Source organism: Bufo gargarizans, chromosome 1 (genome assembly GCF_014858855.1).
Source record: "Bufo gargarizans isolate SCDJY-AF-19 chromosome 1, ASM1485885v1, whole genome shotgun sequence".
In the NCBI taxonomy this organism is placed as follows: domain Eukaryota; kingdom Metazoa; phylum Chordata; class Amphibia; order Anura; family Bufonidae; genus Bufo; species Bufo gargarizans.
The window spans coordinates 465070659-465090263 of record NC_058080.1 but is presented as its reverse complement, the minus strand read 5'-3'; the positions used below and the strand labels follow the sequence as shown (position 1 = coordinate 465090263).

The following is a 19605-nucleotide window of genomic DNA, read 5'->3' as shown; positions in this document are numbered from 1 at the left end:
GAAGCTAAAGCGTCGCTGTCCGGCCCCATTAACTATAATTGAGACCAGCGGAGATCCGGCAGCAACCCAACAAATATGCTGATAATCGGCCGGAAGAAAAACAGCTGCCCTAGTGTGAAACTAGCCTGATCCTGCTCACAGCTGAGAAGTGGATACAAATGTATCAAGTCCAGGTAATGCTGATATCGTCAGCCGTTGCTACAATATATCAGTACAGACATCATTGTCTAGAATAAAATTGTATCCACTTTTCAGCCAGCAGGAACATGTATGAACCATTTTACTGGGTCTGAATGTATACAAGTGTTCTCATTCACAGACAGAAAACAGATACATTGAAAATTGTGAGGAGTCGAAACACAAAGTATATAAAAACATTGTACAAATTAATAAAGGGAATGTGTCATCAGAAAATGACCTATTGTTGAAATCATGTTTTTATGTTGAACATTTTTTATAGAATTTTTGATGTTATTTTTTATATTCCATGTCAATATCTATGTTTAAACAAAAAAACATAAAATCCTGCAGTTTTTCGCACTGGGCTACTAAGCTTAATAATAAGACAGGATCCACTATTCACAATAGGTGATTGTCAAAGCTTATACATTCCTTCCTTGTACAATGACCTCTGCACAGGGCACAGAACATGCCTAGAAAACTCTCCCAAAGAAGTCAATGTGGTCCCCTCCTGACCATTGTGTCTATGGATCAAGGGGCTGCCATAAAGCAATTTTTGGAATGCTGTGTAAATGCTGTTAAGAACAGCTCAAACAAGATGGCAGTCCCCATAATTATGGTCAGGAAATAGAAAAAAAATGATAAATTTTTTTTTAAAAAAGAGAGAAATCAAAGAACAAACAAACACAAGAAAACCCAGTTAAGGCCTGCCATGGTTACGTCATTGTGGCAAAGTCCATGTGGATGACAAGTCAGGATCCTGATCAGTCTTAAAAATGCCTGATCAGTCAGAAAAATGCATTGAAATGCCGGATCCGTCTTTCCGGTGTCATCAGGCAAAATGGATCCGGCATTTATTTTTTTCAGTCTGCTCATGCGCAAGTCTTCAGTTTTTAGGGCCGGAGATAAAACCGTAGCATGCTGCAGTTTTATCTTTTGCCTGATCAGTCAAAAAGACTGAACTGAAGACATCCTGAACAGAATGCTCTCCATTTAGAATGCATGGGGATATGATCAGTTCTTTTCCGGCATTGAGCCCTTTTGACGGAACTCAGTGCCGGCAAAGAAAAACGCAAGTGTGAAAGTACCCTAAGTAAAGCAAGTAAATCAATATGCCACATTTACAAAAAAAAAAAAAATCTCACTTTGTTTTGTTGTACATTTTCTGTTTCACACTGAATGTATCAGAGAACTACTCTACCTGCTTGATATGTAGCCCTTATTTTTGAGCTCCTGACAAATGTATTTGAGTGTTTATGAGCTGTTCAGAGTTCAGAAATAAGGACTAAAGGTCTAAGCCTGCAAGTCTGCAAATGCATTGAAACTGAAAGCTGATAAAAAAAAACTATTGAAAATGTTAAATAAATGCCAATTACATTTTTTTGCTCACAATTAGTAGAATGCAATAAAATTAATAAAAAATCCCCCAAAAGATATCCATAGCTTTTAAGGAACAGTAACATTTTCATCTTTGAGCTCCATAGGTCATAACTTTGTTACATTTTCCTGTGTTTAGCTGTATACGACCTTGAATTTAGCGGATCAACTTGTAGCTTTTAAAAAAAACCAATTTGGGTCACAAAAAGGTAGCATATTTTTCAAACTATAAGACGCACAAGTGGGGGAAAAATGGAAGTGTGTCTTATAGTCCAATAGCTAATGACTGTGGCTGTACTCGCTCTCCCTGGTCTTCTTCCGGGCTCTGCTATGCACGGTGTTCTGACTGTGTACAGGTGCGCAGTATGACATGATGCTTGTCAACGTGAGGTCACAGTGCAGCACGGGTCGTAAGAAGACCAGGGAGCAGTGGGTGGATTTGCAGAGTGTCAGCGCCGTCCAGAGGAAGCAAGGTAAGTTTATTTATTTGAGGTCTAATCTGAGGCTGATGGAGGCTGGGGGGGGGGGGGGGGTCTGTTCTAAGGCTAATGGAGGTTGGGAGGTCTAATATGAATCTGATGGAGCTTGTGGGTCTGATAAAGGTGTGATCTGAGGTCTGATGGAGCTTGGAAGTCTAATACAATTTTTTTTCTTATTTTCCTCCTCTAAATCCTAGGTGCGACTTATAGTTCAGTGGGTCTTTTAGTCCGGAAGATACAGTACTACATAACTTTTTTGAAGGGGCAAGATAAAAAAATTGCTGTTTCAATTTTTCTGTTTTTTATTTTTTATATCTATTTTTACCACATTCACTGTGTGGTACCAATAACATAATCAATTTATTCCGTGGGTCAGCAAGATTATGATGTTTATATGGCTTTCGTTATTTTATACTTGAACAATAAAAACGACTTGAACAAAAAAAACAATCCTCTCCATATATAGCCCATTTGTCATCAGTTCCTGAACCTGATCCTCAACCAAACTCTCCACTGCACCCAAAAGCACTACAGCTATCAGCTGGTGACTGGTTCGTGCAGCTTTATACTTATTCCGCTATTGTTCCAAGATGGCTGGAGCATTGCAAAAAATAAGCACTTTTATCTTTTGTGTCACCCCTTTCCCCTCATAGATTGTAAGCTTTTGTGAGCAGGGCCCTCATTCCAAGTATTGACTTGTCTTTTGCTATGTTATTTATGAATGTTTGTACATGAACCCCCACACTGTAAAGCGCTGCGGAATATGTTGGCACTATATAAATAAAGATTATTATTAACACTTGTCTTTAAAAGATAATTTGTTTTTGTGTCCAAGACCTAAACATTTTTATGTTTCTGACGGACCACACCTTTAAAATAAAGGCCTTTGCATAATAAAAACTAATATTTGCAGTGGAACAATTAGAAAAGGTTTTATCTGAAGATTTTTTTATTTATTGCAGATTATTTTCTGTAACTGTACCAGACAACAATCTTTAAGTGAAATGCCTAATGAGTATTTCCTACAGGAGCTGCTAACATTTAGGAACAGAGCATTTTCTAATACAATAAGTTTAATAAGGTATAGAGTGGGAATTTATATAGTACTTGCGACTATTAGAATCGCACATTCTCTTAAGGGTCCATTCACAAATCTGTATGTGTTTTGCGGATCCATGGATCCGCAAAACACAGACACCGGCAATGTGGGTTCGGCATTTTGCGGACAGCACATCGCAGGAACTATAATAGAAAATGCCTAATCTTGTCCGCAGTTGCGGACAAGAATAGGACATGTTCTATTTTTTTTCGGGAACGGAATTGCGGACCCGGAAGTGCGGATTCGCATTTCCGGATCCGGACAGCACATAGTGTGGCCCCATAGAAATGAATGGGTCCGCAATTCCTTTCCGCAAAATGCGGAACAGAATTGCGGACGTGTGAATGGAGCCATACAGATGTGTTGCTACAAAATCTGGATTTCAGTTCTTACATACAAATTATGATCATGAACGAGCATCAAAGAAGTCCAGTCACTTGCAAGAATGTACCTATTATTTTCCACTTTCATACAACTAACAGTTGCTTACTAATATGTATACTTTTAACATGTAAAACACATTAAGAAAAACAAATAAGACACATAGCTGTACTGCAGGAATAATACTTAGCAGCACATACACAAAAATATTACACGTAAGAAACCTACAACGTAGTTAACATTCAGGAAAATGCATGCCTGTCAGACTAGGCGTGGAATGCAAGAAGTGTGTGCGTGATTAGACCGGTATCAGTAGGCAATGTAAATTATCAGTAGTATCATATATAAGATTTGGTTAGAAGACTTTAAGCGACCCCTCCAGTCCAAACCTACAATTAGACTATACATGAAATATGTAAAGTCTAAATACCTGGTGTCCATCATTCTTTCATTGCGGCCTCTATTCCTCCGTTCTGGTCCCCCAATAAATTCCTTTCATGGACGCCACTGTCTCAGACAAATGTATAATTAACATGCATGGTGCCCTCCGTGGTTCACATTCTGCCCCTCCTCTGCTCTCCCGTCAGATTCTTTTTAAAGGGAATCCGTCACCATAATTCCAGACTATTATCCAAGGTAATACATGAGTAGTGCTGTATATATGAGGACCCCAAATCACAACAGAGGGTAGTAGGAAAATAAAAATATCGATCTGGACTCCTTATCTGTAGTAATACTCATTTATTACCTCAGATTACAAGATCGTGGGGACAGATCCCTTTTAAGACCCCTGCACCATCTCCAGATTTTGTCATGCAGGGAGTTATAGGAAAGTATAAGACACACCCCGTCTCAACTGCCCACAGATGGGCACAGAGCCTAATTCTAGGGCATTGGAGAGGGGGATGTGACTTACACTTTCCTACAGGTCTCTACAGAAAAGAGGCAGCATGGGATGCAGGGAGGGCACCAGGTATGTTGGCTATACATTTGTTGTGTATAGCTAAATTTTAAGTGTGGACTGGAGGGTTGCTTTAAAGTGAACCTGTCACATTGAACATGATGTCCTACATGCTGGGACAGGAGGAACTCAGCAAATCGATATATTGGTTTGAGGGAAAGGTTTTTTTAAAACATGCAATTTATCAATTTAATTCTATTTTCACTATTGCCTATGAGTTCAGTGTGTGGTCCTACCCAGTCATTGACCACGACAGTACCTGCAAGCTCACACAGAGACACAGGGGGGATAACTACCGTATCATTCAGAGAGACCACCCACTGGACCCATGAGCCCAGATGGAGCAGGAATTTATGGGTCCATTCACACGTCCGCAAAATGGGTCCGCATCCGTTTCACAATTGTGCGGAACAGGTGAGGACCTATTCATTTTCAATGGGGATGGAATGTGCTGTCCGCATTTTGCGGATCCGCACTTCCGTTCCGCAAAAAAATAGAACATGTCCTATTCTTGTCTGCAATTGTGGACAAAAAAAGGCATTTTCTACGAGAGTGCCGGCAATGTGCGGTCCGCAAAATGCAGAACGCATTGTGCCGGTATCCGTGTTTTGCGGAACACATACGGATGTGTGAATCAACCCTAAAGGGGTTCTCCCAACTTTTAATATTGATGACCTATCCACAGGATGTGTCAGCACATGCCGCCCCCTCTTCCTACTACTATGTCTATGGCAAAGCAACAGCAGAGCAGGAAGAGAGAAGGGAGACGTCATGTGCACAGTGCACGCAATGTCTTCTCATACAGCTGATCGTCGGGTGTGCCGGGTGTCGGACGCCCGCCGATCTGATATTGATGACCTAGCCTGAGGATAGGTCATCAATATTAAAAGCCCAGAGGACCCCTTTAAATGAAAAAAAAAATGTTACACTGAAGCCTTTCCAAAACATGTATATATCTATCTGCTCAGCTTCTCTGTACATGCGGCATGCCTGTAGAGCAGCATGTTCATCATAACAGGTTCCCTTTAAATGAAGAATCATCTAATGAATAGATTACATCATGGGTTACTAAATATGGGGTTAAGTTGTTGGGTCACTCTGATAAAGGTTGTCCTTCGGCTTAGCTCTTTTAGCTTGGCAGCTCCTACATAGGTGCAGGTAGAACGAATTCCTCCAAGTATGTCTTTAATGGTATCTTCCACATCACCTCGGTAAGGGACCTCCACGGTTTTTCCCTCGGAAGCTCTAATGAAAGGGGCAAGTGAGAACATTTAGAAGATTTTATGGCTGTTCATGAAGCTGTGGGGTTCTAGAGTAAAATCACAATAGTCCTAATAGCTACCTATATTCGGCCACTCCACCAACATGCTTCTTCATTGCCATTTCTGAACTCATCCCATAGAATAGTTTATACTTCTTGCCATTCTTCTCAATGATCTCACCTCCAGATTCAGTGTGTCCTGACAACATCCCCCCCAACATTACAAAGTCAGCTCCAGCACCTAAAACAGAAAACACAGGACTTATTTGTATGAGCACAACAATAAGATCACCCTGAATGTCAATTTCCCTACCTATAGTCGCACTATCACCAGTGTAACGCTGGGAGGACTCATAGCTCTGGAGCCAGAAGGTTGTAACTCAGGATCAGTACACGATATGTACAGCAATGTACAGCAAGCATGTGTCATTCCTGGCGACTGATTCTACCATTCTAATGCACATAATGGACACAACATATTCTACCAAACACTTACCATTATTCATTCGGCTGTGTTCACACATTAGCCCAGATTTATTCATTGTAAAGATGACGTGAACTAAAGCAGACTGTCTAGACCTGCGCCAGAGTGATCACAGTGGCTCAGGCTGGACAATATATCTGGTGCAGAGATAGACACTTCTCTCTGCTTATATAGCAAATACTGGTTGGCCTACTTTGAGACAGATTTTGGTGAAAATGGTGTGTCTTAGGCCCCGCCCTTTTCCGTGAAGCTCTGCCTCCTTCCTGCTAAGCCCTTCCCTCTTGTCAAGCATGTCAGAAAAACGTGTAAAAACCCCTGATGCGCCAAATTACAACAGTTTTCAAACAGATTTGTGGTTCAGACAAATTTGTAAATTTCAGTCACTGTTTTTCTGTGTACATTCAAGGTTAAACTTTGAAATATGCTCCCAACACCGTATACCCATAGCACAGTCATATAATGGGCCTAATGTCAAAGGAGTATACTATAGGCGTATGTTGGTCCAGTATGCATCAGCATTTGTTTCCCTTTGCGAAGGCTAATTGACTACACTTTCAATACAACTGTAAACAACAACCCTATACCGTGCTGTATACATCAATGTCCAATGTATGGAAGTGGATAACATATAGTCGCATATGTCAGAGCTGTACATATGCAAGATATAGACAGAACATGCAATATATGGGAGTGTGCCATATGCATAAAATGAGGTTAAAGTGTAATGCAGACATTTTGCACAGAAAACTTAAAATCCCAGTTTAAAGAGACACCTGTCAGAAAGGGGTATTTTTTTAAATATAATATTTATAGAAAACAATTTGTTGTGACCAATAAATGTGACACCGCTGGTCTAGGAAGAGGTCACAGCACTTAATTGGGCGCCGCAGCCACTTCAAACAGTAGTTGTACATGGGGAAGGTGTTATCAGTGATTGATTACACTGTGTAAAGGAACCTTCACAAGGGCTGAGAATCTGCAAGATAATCCCTAACCAGTGTTCATAGGAGTGCTGGCTAGTGATGGTCTGGAGTTGCAAAAGTGCCGCCGATTACCTGATGAACGAGCAAAACACTCATTCATCGAGTAATAGATCATTCATGTGGACACAAAAATCGTTGTTTGCCAGCAGCAGATTGTGCTGTGCAAACACGCTCTGCTGCCGGCAAACAACAAGTCTGTATGCGATTGCTCCTCCCAATACTGTGGAGGAGATCGCTGTATATAAGTGCAGCGCTCTTCTCCACTGAAGAGCAGATGTTTGCCGGGAAGGAACTCTTCCTTCCTGACAGTCTGCTGCTGTTTCGTCCATTCTCCATATTGCCTCCTTTACTGGCTGGATTCATTTTTCCATCAGATTATACATGGCTAGTTGCCATGGTTACGACCACCCTACAACCGCCTCTCCGCTGGCTGGCTGGGACCGTGGGAGCGCATATAGGCTGGTGCTTCTTCCTATAGTGTGCAAGCACGGCCACCGCTGCTGGATTGCAGGGTGGTCGTAACCATGGAAAGTAGCACATATAAAGAGGTAATATGGATAATCACAATACATTAGTAAGTGGCTTGTATTAACTTGCTCTACATGATAAATGCCATTTGCTGAAGTGAGACAACCCATTTAAAGAAAACCTGTCATCAACCTTATGCTGCCCATACTAACAGCAGTATAAAGTAGAGACAGGTGAGTTGATTTCAGCGGTCTGTCATTTATAAGTTACAAGTAAGTGGTTGCCGAGAACCAACATCACAATCATTGCAGACTGGGCCTGGAAAAGAGTCCCGGCCACCTGAGAAGAGTCCTGGTTATCCATGACTTCCTGCTCTCCTGCCCACCTGCTGATGACTGACCGGCTTCTACCTAGTTTTCTCCCCATCTCTCTAGGAGAGAACTGCCAATCATCAGCAGGAGATTATGTATAACCAGGACTCTTCTCAGGTGGATGTGACTCTTCTCAAGGCCTGGGCTGCAATGATTATGATGTTGGTTCTCGGCAACCACTAACTTTTAGCTCATGAGTAACACACCACTGACATCAGCATTTCTGTCACTATTTTATGTGGCCCTCAGTGGGGTCAGCATAGAGTTGATGACAGGTTCCCTTTAAGTGTGTACACAGAGATAGCTGTCAGTCACTGATAACACCTCCCCCATGTAATGAGAGCTATTCACAATGGTGGTCTTAATTTAAGAAAAAGCGGACATATTAATGTATAAATTACAAGTTTTACAGAATCTTTTCCCATATAACGATATACTGTATATATATATATACTTTTCAAAGAACGAGGCAGCACTTCCAGATTTCGGTGGCAGGGTGAAGACCCCAAAACTTTATTCCCAGCAACGTTTCGGCCTACTCAATGAGGCCTTTGTCAAGCTTTGACAAAGGCCTCATTGAGTAGGCCGAAACGTTGCTGGGAATAAAGTTTTGGGGTCTTCACCCTGCCACCAAAATCTGGAAGTGCTGCCTCGTTCTTTGAAAAGTACATATCTTGGAGGAGAAGCCGACCTCTGTGAGGAATTGCACCCAGTGCACACGGTCTGACTGTGCTGCTGCGGTATTTGCTGAACTTGATATGTGTATATATATATATATATATATATATATATCAATCTGCACAGCTCCTCCTGCTCTTTAACATGCTGCCTTGTGATTACATTGCATTTTGTGGTGACTACTTTTGTGGTCCTATTTAAAAGCTTGACAGACTAAGCTCAACCAATTTTTCCACCCAGTTTTCAAAACTGGAGTGAGTAGTGTAAATATACGAAATGCCGCAAATTAATGTGCAAATAAAAGCAAAGCCCTATTTTGCAGCAGTTTGAAGCCAGAATTCTGCAGGGCTTGATACACTTCCCCCTTAACCTTTACCCATAAAATTATATACTACTCTGCACAACTTCTCCTTCTACAAAAATAGTTCATTATAAAAGATACTTTGCAAATTAAATGGATGTAATATAATCAATGTATACAGAAAAGAGAGTTCTTTGTGTAGGTTTAGAAACTTACCAAAAGCTTTTGCCACATCCCCTGGACATGTGCAACCTCCATCCTGAAAACAGAAAATGCCATGCTCTTTATAAGGGTGTAATCACACGGCCGTGAGCACCACACATCGCAGTAGGGACCCATTGATTTCAATGGGTCCACGATCAAGATAGGACATGTCCTATCTTTGCCCGCAACATGCAGATCGCAGACCCACTGAAGTAACAGATCCACATCACAATGCGTGGTGCACACGGCCGGTGCCACTGTTTTGCAGATCTGCGTTTCACAAAACAGACATGGCTATGTGAATACAACATGAGGGCTCATGCACACGACCGTATGTATTTTGCGGTCTGGCAAAAAATACAGATGACATCCATGTGCATTCCGTATCTTGTGGAATGGAACAGCTGTCCCCTAATAGAACAGTCCTATCCTTGTCTGTAATGCGGACAATAATAGGATATGTTCTATCTTTTGGCGGAATGGATATACGAAAAAAGGAATGCAGACAGTCATTATATTTTTTTGCAGCCCCATTAAAGTGAATGGTTCCACATACGGACCGCAAAATAAAACTGAAACGTACACGGAAACAAAATACGTTTGTGTGCGTGAGCCTTAATTCTGTATAGCTTCTCACTTAAGCTGCTCTGTCGAGCCGCTTACTATTTTTACTAACCGATATAATATGGCCATTCAGTCCATGAGCTGCATCTGCACACTCAATCACAGCACTCAGTTGTGGATATCCAACTCCAGTCTTCTTCCGGGTGGTGCAAACAGAACCTAATTGAAGTTGCATGGAGTGTGAGAGACACACAACGCCATTAGATTAACATCTTAAAGGGACTGTTTCATAATCACAACCTTTGTCCATATGACTTGTGAGAACATCTAGAAATTATAGAGTGGTGTCCACTGTCCTCTGCTCGGCCATTCTGTTGTGTACATGTTTAGCAATAGGCGGCTTACCCCGGCAATGAAAGCTGACTGCAAGGGGATAGAGAAGCTGGACCCCAGGGTGATCATCGTCATGAGACAACCCCTTTAACAGCAAGAAAATATAAAAAAAAAGTTCTAAAGGATATTTTAGCCTTTTACATTTAAAGGGGTATAAAATGAATCCTTTGGCAATAAATTCCACAACCTTATTATTCTTACTACAAAATGTTTTATCTTAGTGGAAACGCAAGCTTCTGTGTTGTTGTTTTTTTGGCCTCAGCCAAGGATACTGTACTATGTCACTTCCGCACCAAGTCATGTATACTGCTTTTGTCTAGTATGGTAAGGTTTGGAAATTGACCAGCAAACAGTCCTTTGTTCTTTGAATGAGCTTGTGATTACATAGACCTTCCCATCACAATTATTTGTTGAACTGAACGCAACATGTTGGACACAACACGACTGCCTTCCTCAAAGAGGATCCCTCAACTGGCGGAGACGGATACGATGAGCCTCATTCATATCTTACTTTGCGCTGGTAATACAAGAGCTGAACGCTGATTGGTTGCTGTGGGCAACGGACAGTTTTAGCGTAAGACAGTTTCAATGAATAATATAGCATTATCCTATACAAACCATACAATGAAAATAAGGGTTTGTTTTTCGTGGTCCTGTAGTACGTCAAGGTGACTTACCGGTAATTACCTCAAATAAACTATGGTGCAATTTACAGCAGGAGTTTAGCAATCATATTTCATTTCTTACAGAGATTTTGCCATTTATTTGATTTTTTTTTTACCCAAAGGCAAAAATGGTCACCATAATAAAACTGGAAAAAAAATAATCCTAGGGGGCTGATTTACTAATAGTGTTATAATTTACACTAAGAATACTAATCACAGTCAGAATTTACTATTCTGGAGCATGGACCTTTGTAAATTTGGAGTGTCTATTTTATGCTAGAATTTTGTCAGTGTGAGTCTAATTTTACACCACATATAAGTGTGCATTTTCGGCACATGAAGCCACAGTTTAGGCCACGTCCCTTTCCAGCAAAGTCACTGCCCTTGCCAGCAAAGCTACGCCCCTTGGTCGGACATGGCATAAAAAGATTGTATACAGGTAGTAAATGTGATGCAAACGTTAACCCTAACTTCTGGTTTACCATGTTTTGGCTGGACAGGCTGGACAAAGATCACGATAAAATGCAGTGCATTCTGCAGGCAACATGTTATAGAGCAGGAGGAGCTGAGCAGATTGATTTATAGTTTTATGGAAAATGATTTAGTAAAATGTGTAATTTTTACATTGAAATCTATATCTTTTCTCGGTTCAGTTGTACATGGGAAGGGGTTATCAGTGATTGACAGCTATCTCTGAATACACACTTACACAAAGAATGCTATCACTGATACCTCCCATGTGTACAACTGAAGTCAAAAAGAGCAGAGACTTCAATATATAAATGACTAGCTTTACTGAAAGTTTTCCCATAAAACTATATCGTTCTGCTCAGCTCCTCCGGCTCTATAACATGCTGCCTGCATATTGCACTGCGTTTCATGCATTTCATGGTTGCCAGGAAAATGTCCTTCCTACAAACACAATATGTGGATAATACAAGACCTTAAACAGCAGACAGCATATGTATTTATCCAGGTTATCAGATAATAGAAGTTATACATTTCAAAAAATAAAGTAAGAATATGTGTGGGCCATGAGTTCTTTTACCCTTCTCCAGGGGTGGACTGGGAACTTAAAGTGGCCATGGAAAAAAAAATAAAAGTGGTCCCATATTGTAGGCATGTCTAAATTGACAAAAGGCAGGGCAACACAAATAGGCAGGGACAACATAAACCAATCAGAGATAGGGACAAAAAAAGTAGGCAGGGGCAGAAATACCATAGTGCGGCACAAAATACCGCACCAGTTCAATTAAGGAGGGCACCTGCAGCTGCTGGTCACTGCATAAGTACCTGATGCTTCTAGTATTATTTAATGCTGAGAGCATCAGATTGTTATGTCCCTGGCCAAAAGCCTTGAGGAGGGCTTGAGTGGCCCCCTGGGCATCGGCCCGCTAGGAAATTTCCCTGTAGGATCTATGGCCAGTCTGTCCCTGCCCTTCTCGGCACACTATTGTCTTTTTTTTGGGGGAGGGGGGGGGCATCAAGAATTTCTATGGCTAGTTATTTAAATTTTTCACGATTAGAAAATGACATAGGTAGTACCTGGTCCTATTCCAACCTTGATTATATCTGCTCCTGAAAGGATTAATTCCTCCACCATTTCTCCAGTTACAACATTCCCAGCCTGAAGACAGAAATCCAATGTCAGTAGACGTAAGACTAGAAAAATAAAGACACGAGAGTCCATCTCCTTACCATGATTGTGTGCTTGGGAAACCTGGCTCTTACATCTTTCACATGCTGGACAAACTGCTCAGAGTATCCGTTAGCTACATCAAGGCAGATGTAACGAATCTGAGGGACGGCCGTTAAAACGTCCTCTACGTGCTGGAAGTCAGACTGGCCAGTACCGGAGCTTACAGCCACGTTCTATGGGACATGCAGGACATTATGTCAGGAAAATCAGATGGCTAGCCGAAAGCCATTAGAAAAATGTGCTGGGAACTGTATATTACATAAAAACTATTACTTACATCAAGACAGTCCGGAGAGGTGACAGCAAATTCCTTCCACTCATCAATTGAATAGTGTTTATGTATCGCTGTAAAGAGAGTAAACTGAAAGGGAATGAGCTATCAGAAAATGAACTAGTGTTTAAATCAGGTTTTTATGTTAAACTTTCAGTTTGTCTAAAAAAACCTTACAGATGTAATTTTTTACTTTTCCATGTCACTATCTATCACTATTCCCAAAATAATACTGCAACGTCACTGATGTTACAGCTTTTACATTCCCCCTCTCTGCACAATGACATCTGAGCAGGTCCCAGGTCTGCCCCAATAATCATGTTCAGTAAATAGAATAAAAAATAATCTATATGAATCTATCAGAGAGAAAACTGGCAGAATGACACATTCCTTTTAACAATAATGTTATGTTCTCTTATGACTGACTGCATCCAGGTATATAAGAAACGGTTGGTTGCCTTTAGCATTTCATTTCAATCATACTGCAACTTCACTGCTCGACTGTTAAATGCCCCATGAGTATCCTCTGCTCTCCTATAGGCACTCTGCAAACATGATTACGGGATGCAGAGTAGTTGTCATGGCAGACCAGAGGCCTTCTGAAGACCCTAGACCTGTCCCTTTTTCGGCTGCTATTACACCCTGCCTCTGGTAGGATACAAGAGTTTCTGTAAAAACTCCTATACACTATAATACAGAACTATTGTACAAATGATCAAACATTCACAGGTTCATGTCCCCTAAGGGAGCAAAAAAATGTAAAAACTGTTGAATAGTTTTTAACAATATAAAAAAAAATCATTTAAAAAAAGATCAACTTAATTGGTATTGCTGTATACATGTTATTTATCACGTGCGCTGGACGCCACAGAAAAAAACTTCCCCAATGCCAGGATTGTTGTTATATTTTTTTGGGGTCACTTTGCCTCTCAACAAAATGTGCATAAAAATAATTAAAAGGTTGTCTGTAGACCAACAATGGAATCAATAAAAACTACAGCTCACTCTGCAAAAAACAAGCCCTCAACTCCATCAACAATCTAAATCACAATTTTAAAAGTAGCAAAACATAACAAAAACTATATACATTTAGTCTATCCATTGTACTGACCCACAGAATAAAGTTAACATAATTTTTATCATACAGTGAACACCGCAAAAACAAAAACTCTAAAAAAATTGGCAGAATTGTGTTCTTCATACCATCCCCCCCAACACACACACAAAAAAATGTCTAAGTTATACAATGCTTTAGTCACACGGTACCTCCTGTTATAAAACGTAGCCTTTAATGTTTAGTACATATAAAATAACAAACTCTACGAAAACAAAATATAGAAAGAAAAAGGAAAGAAAAAACGACACGGCATAAGTGGATATGCACTTTGTGTGCTCTTAGGCAATCTTCCTGTTCCTCACCAAGGTACTTAAGGACACCGTAAAATATAGGCAGGGTTGTTGCTTACTAGTTCGGGCCTGTCCCTAGGTATGGCCCTATATGGCGTGGTCCCTGCCTAAAAACGGAATGGCTGCCCCAATGGGGCGATCCCGTGTTCAGGAACCATCTTGGAATGCCCTAGACCAGTGGTGGCGAACCTATGGCACGGGTGCCAGAGGTGGCACTCAGAGCCCTCTCTGTGGGCACCCGCTCCCTGGTATGGTGTACCAGTATGCCTTAGACTTTTCCTGCCATTCATCAGCGCAGGGCTCACTATGATCAGCACAGGCAGCGCACTGAATGTAGGCAGGCTATTACAGCTACATGATAAAGTACATGGAAGATATACTATATTGGCATTCAGGTTAAAGTGCGTGTTGGCACTTTGAGATAAATAAGTGTGTTTTGGGTTGCAGTTTGGGCACTCGTCTGTAAAAGGTTCGCCATAACTGCCCTAGACTGACCCAATTAAGGGATATAGTGAGCAGAGCCTGGTCGGATGCCCAATTGGTAATGGCCTAGTCTAGGTACAAAAAATAATAACTCTTCAGTACACAAAGCAGCTATATATGCACTGTATATTAGATAATAAGTGCTCAATATAATATTTCGTTTAAACTATACAAAAGAGTAAAGATACTCGGTATATACAATAATCTATGTACATATTCTAAGCAGCTGCTGAGTACATACATAGATATAATTCGCAGAGCAGCTGTCTATCAAAATGCCAAACACATTATTGGTTTTGATGCAATATTATAGGCGCCTGGAATTGCTGCCCTAAAGCAACAACACATACATAGGCCTCAATTCCAACGCGTTTCGCCCTCACCAATAACCTGGGCTCATCAGGGGACACCCGATTCAGTGTTATACAATGCATTAGATATACAACTATACAACTCTTCCCATTTCAGAAAGGGACTCTTAGGCTACATTCACACGTCAGTATTTTTCTATATCCTGAATTTCGGTCCGTTTGTTGCGGATCCGTTGTTTCTGAAAATGTTTCCGTATGTCACCCGTTTTTTGCGGATCCGCAAAAAACGGAAACATGTATAAATTTCACAAAGCAAATAAAGTTGTTTAGATTTCTTTGAAAAAAAAAAAAAAGTGAATAAGTGATTTCTGTGGGCAGGATTTAATTTCCAGGAACGGATTCCGCATAAAACGGATGACATACGTAATGACATCCGAATGTCTTTTTGCGGATCCATTGACTTTGTATTGTACCAGGATCTGATTTTTGCGGAAAAGAATAGGACATGTTTTATATTTTTTCGGCCATACGGAACAACGGAAACGGACAGCACACATTGTGCTGTCCGATTTTTTACAGGACCCTTGAAAATGAATGGGTCCAGATCTGTTCTGCAAAAAACTGAACAGATCAGGAAAGAAAAAACGGACGTGTGAATGGACCCTTATAATCAGTTTTATGTCATTATGTCAGTGTTGTGTCATTTTATATATTTGTGTGCCTTTCTTTAACACTGTGTTCAAATTAACATCCTCCTGCTAATAGAGTAGTGGTAACGAGGTTTCCTGGACGGGACACTAGAGCCTCATGGCTGTCACGTCAGACATATTTGCAACAGTGCACAGCAGACATCCATCCAGAGCTTTTCAGATAGACTACCAGAAGATGAAAAAATGAGATTTTTGTGAACTCACTTGTAAAATCTCTTTCTCGCTTTATTCATTGGGGGGGATACAGGACCGTGGGTATAGCTTGCTGCTGCCACTAGGAGGCGACACTAGGCTGAAAACTGTTAGCTCCTCCCCTGCAGGCTATACCCCCTCCAGCCTGGAGAGAGCATTTCAGATTGTGATCCAGCAGTAGGAGAGACCAAATTAAAGTGAAAATCAACAGAAAACTGTACACTGTCATGAGACCGAACCAAACACAAGGTCCCAACAGGCAAAACAGGAACCCCACTTGCCTTACAACAATATGTGGGTGGGTGCTGTGTCCCCCAATGAATCAAGCGAGAAAGAGTTTACAGGTGAGTTCACAAAAATCTAATTTTCTCGCTCATATCATTGGGGGACACAGGACCGTGGGACGTCCTAAAGCAGTCCGGAGGCCAATGAATGCACCCGGTAAAATTTAGTAAAGGTGTGTAGAGAGGACCAAGTTGCTGCTTTCCACAACTGAGACGCAGAAGCGTGGTGGAGGTGTGCCCAAGAAGCCCCGACTGCTTCACTCAGAGGTTCGAACGGCGCTGTCTGGAGTGAACCGAGAACCAGGTTCAGGTCCCAAAAATGTAATGGGGACTGATATGGGGGAACGGTGTGAGCTACTCCTTGCAAGAAAGTCTTGACTGGACCTAGGACGGCTAGAGTACGTTGGAAAAAAATTGACAGGGCGGGGACCTGCCCTTTGAGGGAACTGAGAGCCATGCCCAGGTCCAATCCTGACTGAAGGAACGCTAGAACCGTCTGAAGGGAAAAACGCCTGGGAGAAAGAGCTCGTTCCTCGCAGAAACGCAAGAAGGATTTCCAGGTCCGGTAGTAAATCCTAGAAGAGGAAGGTTTCCTGGCCCTAATCATGGTTCGAATGACCGCATCAGAAAAAACTCAGCGTTTCCACAGAAAGGTTTCAACAGCCACGCCGTTAAACATAGCGTATCTAAACTCTGATGGAAGACTGGTGTCAACAGGGAACAGGGAGCAGGTCACCTCCTAGTGCAACCCTGAACTCTCCCTAGACTCCTAACGCATGAGCCGCCTCAGAAGGTAAGGGGACTCATGCTCACCAACGTTTGACCCTACTATCCCTGCAAAGCCCTAGGTCTTATGACAGGGCAGAGACCACCCATTCATCCTACACCACGGATAAATGGTGTCTCCAGAGGCCCAGTAGCAAACAGGGTGCAAGACCATGGGCTAAACCGTACGGCAGGTAAGTAACAGCAACACAACAATGCTATCCACACTTCACTTACCAGCCGCAGCCATGATGAAAGGGTGCTCCAAGCTGGGAAAGCCACAGTCTTGCCTTCGCTTAACCCCTCCGGAAAGCACACCCCTTCCGGAGCCATCACACACCACAATCAAACCTCCAAGCAAAACCCACACCATAACTACATACACCAGGTAGGGGGACGAATGACAGAAACACACCAGAGGGGACAACAGACACAACAAAGGAAACAGAATAACAAATAGGGATAGCTCACACAGACATAATCACAAACAGCCCAGGAGCAGAGCTCCACACTAAGCTGACAACCAAAATCAAACTGACCTTCAGGGTCCACCACACCAACATATAAGGAGGCCTGAGGTCACACCCACCACACCTACCAGACACACCTTAAAACCATGCATACCAAAATGGGGAAACACCACATCCAAGGAAAAGTGCCTCACATGCAAACCACGTTGCCAAAGGCAACCGCATGTGAAGACACAGAGTCACGACCTAGCCACGGGTCTTGACAACTGGGCCCTGGGAAAGTAGATCGGTTCTGATTGGCAGAGGCCACGGAGCATCTCCTAGCAGAAAAATGAGTTCTAGTCTGGGGCGATCAGGATGCCTTCCTTCCTGATTCTGCGTAGGATCCGAAGTAGAAGTGGGAACACGCAAAGAAATGCGAAGCTGTCCCAAGGCGCCACGAGAGCGTCCACGCAGTGTGCTGTTGGATCCCTTGCGCGAGAGAGGAAGCACAGGAGCTGTGATTGAACCTGGACACCATCAAGTCCACTTCCGGACGTCCCTAACTGAGACAGATGGCCTCGAACACTCTCCCGGGTCCCGGCTGAGAAAGTCTGCCGTCCAGTTGTCCACTCCCGGGATGAAGACTGACGAAATCACCGGAACATGGGACTCCACCCACTGCAAAATCTTCGCAGACTCCTGCATCACCGGAAGACTGTGAGTCCCTCCTTGGTGGTTGATGTAGGTCACAGCTGTGGCATTGTCCGACTGCACCCTGATCGGACGACCCTGCAGAAGTGGAGTCCAATGGACAAGGGAGAGATAAATGGCCCGGAGTTCCAGTATGTTGATGGGAAGTTTGGACTCCGATGGAGACCAAACACCCTGGACCGTCCGTGTGGCGAGAACTGGAGTAATATGTGTATAGACCTCTGAATGTCCACACTCTTGTCCAATGGCAGGCGTACCACGGCTGCACCTGAGTCTAGTATCATGCCCAGAAACCTGATTTGTGTGGTGGGAGATAAGCAGGATTTCCACCGATTGACTATCCACCCGAAGCGGGACAGGGTGCTCAAAGTGATCTGAAGACTCTCCTCGCATTGGGAGACCGTAGATGCTTTGATCAAGATATCGTCTAGATACGGGAGGAGAGTGATGCCCCTGGAGCGCAGGAGACCCAGGAGGGGGGCAAGCACCTTTGTAAACACTCTCAGAGCTGTCGCTAGGCCAAATGGTAGTGACATGAATGAATAGCAAAACGCAGAAAACGTTGATGAGCGGGTGCGATGGGAACGTGTAAGTAGGCGTCTTGGACATCTATCGATGCCATGAGTTCCCCATGTACCAAAGAGCCAATCACGGAGCGGAGTGACTCCATATTGAACCGTTGAATGCGGAGGAAGCAATTCACTATCTTGAGGTCCAGCACTGGGCGAACATCGCCTTCCTTTTTGGGTACTACGAAAAGATTTGAATAGAAACCCGTAAATCTTTTGTGTAAGGGGACTAGAATTATCACGCCCTGTATGAGAAGGGACTGGACTTCTTGGAAGAAAGCAACCGCCCGACCTGGCTCCTTGGGCGGCTGGGAGAGGAAAAAACGGTTGGGTGGGATAGATTTGAATTCTATCTTGTATCCTGATGTCGCTACCAAAGCGTCCGATATACAGTGGGATGCGAAAGTTTGGGCAACCTTGTTAATCGTCATGATTTTCCTGTATAAATCGTTGGTTGTTTCGATAAAAAATGTCAGTTAAATATATCATATAGGAGACACACACAGTGATATTGAAGTTTATTGGATTTACAGAAAGTGTGCTATAATTGTTTAAACAAAATTAGGCAGGTGCATAAATTTGGGCACTGTTGTCATTTTATTGATTCCAAAACCTTTAGAACTAATTATTGGAATTTAAATTGGCTTGGTAAGCTCAGTGACCCCTGACCTACATACACAGGTGAATCCAATTCTGAGAAAGATTGTTTAAGGGGGTCAATTGTAAGTTTTCCTCCTCTTTTAATTTTCTCTGAAGAGTAGCAACATGGGGGTCTCAAAACAACTCTCCAATGACTTGAATACAAAGATTGTTCACCATCATGGTTTAGGCAGGGGAAGGATACAGAAAGCTGTCTCAGAGATTTCCGCTGTGGGTTTCCACAGTTAGGAACATATTGAGGA

At 42.4% G+C, this 19605-nt stretch overlaps 1 protein-coding gene across 2 annotated transcripts in view; it reads right to left on the bottom strand.

The window, feature by feature from the left end:
* Window positions 1-5041: 5041 nt before the first annotated feature.
* The window catches only part of GMPR2 (guanosine monophosphate reductase 2), a 56187-nt gene continuing 41623 nt past the window's right edge, over window positions 5042-19605 (bottom strand). For both annotated transcript variants that reach the window (XM_044273166.1, XM_044273175.1), the window contains exons 4-10: window positions 12826-12909; window positions 12548-12721; window positions 12395-12476; window positions 9904-10010; window positions 9240-9282; window positions 5820-5979; window positions 5042-5722 (exon numbers count right to left, since the gene is read on the bottom strand). In XM_044273166.1, the coding sequence (XP_044129101.1) occupies window positions 5536-5722; window positions 5820-5979; window positions 9240-9282; window positions 9904-10010; window positions 12395-12476; window positions 12548-12721; window positions 12826-12909 (837 nt within the window). In that variant the 3' untranslated portion in view covers window positions 5042-5535. The remainder of the gene's footprint in view (window positions 5723-5819; window positions 5980-9239; window positions 9283-9903; window positions 10011-12394; window positions 12477-12547; window positions 12722-12825; window positions 12910-19605) is intronic.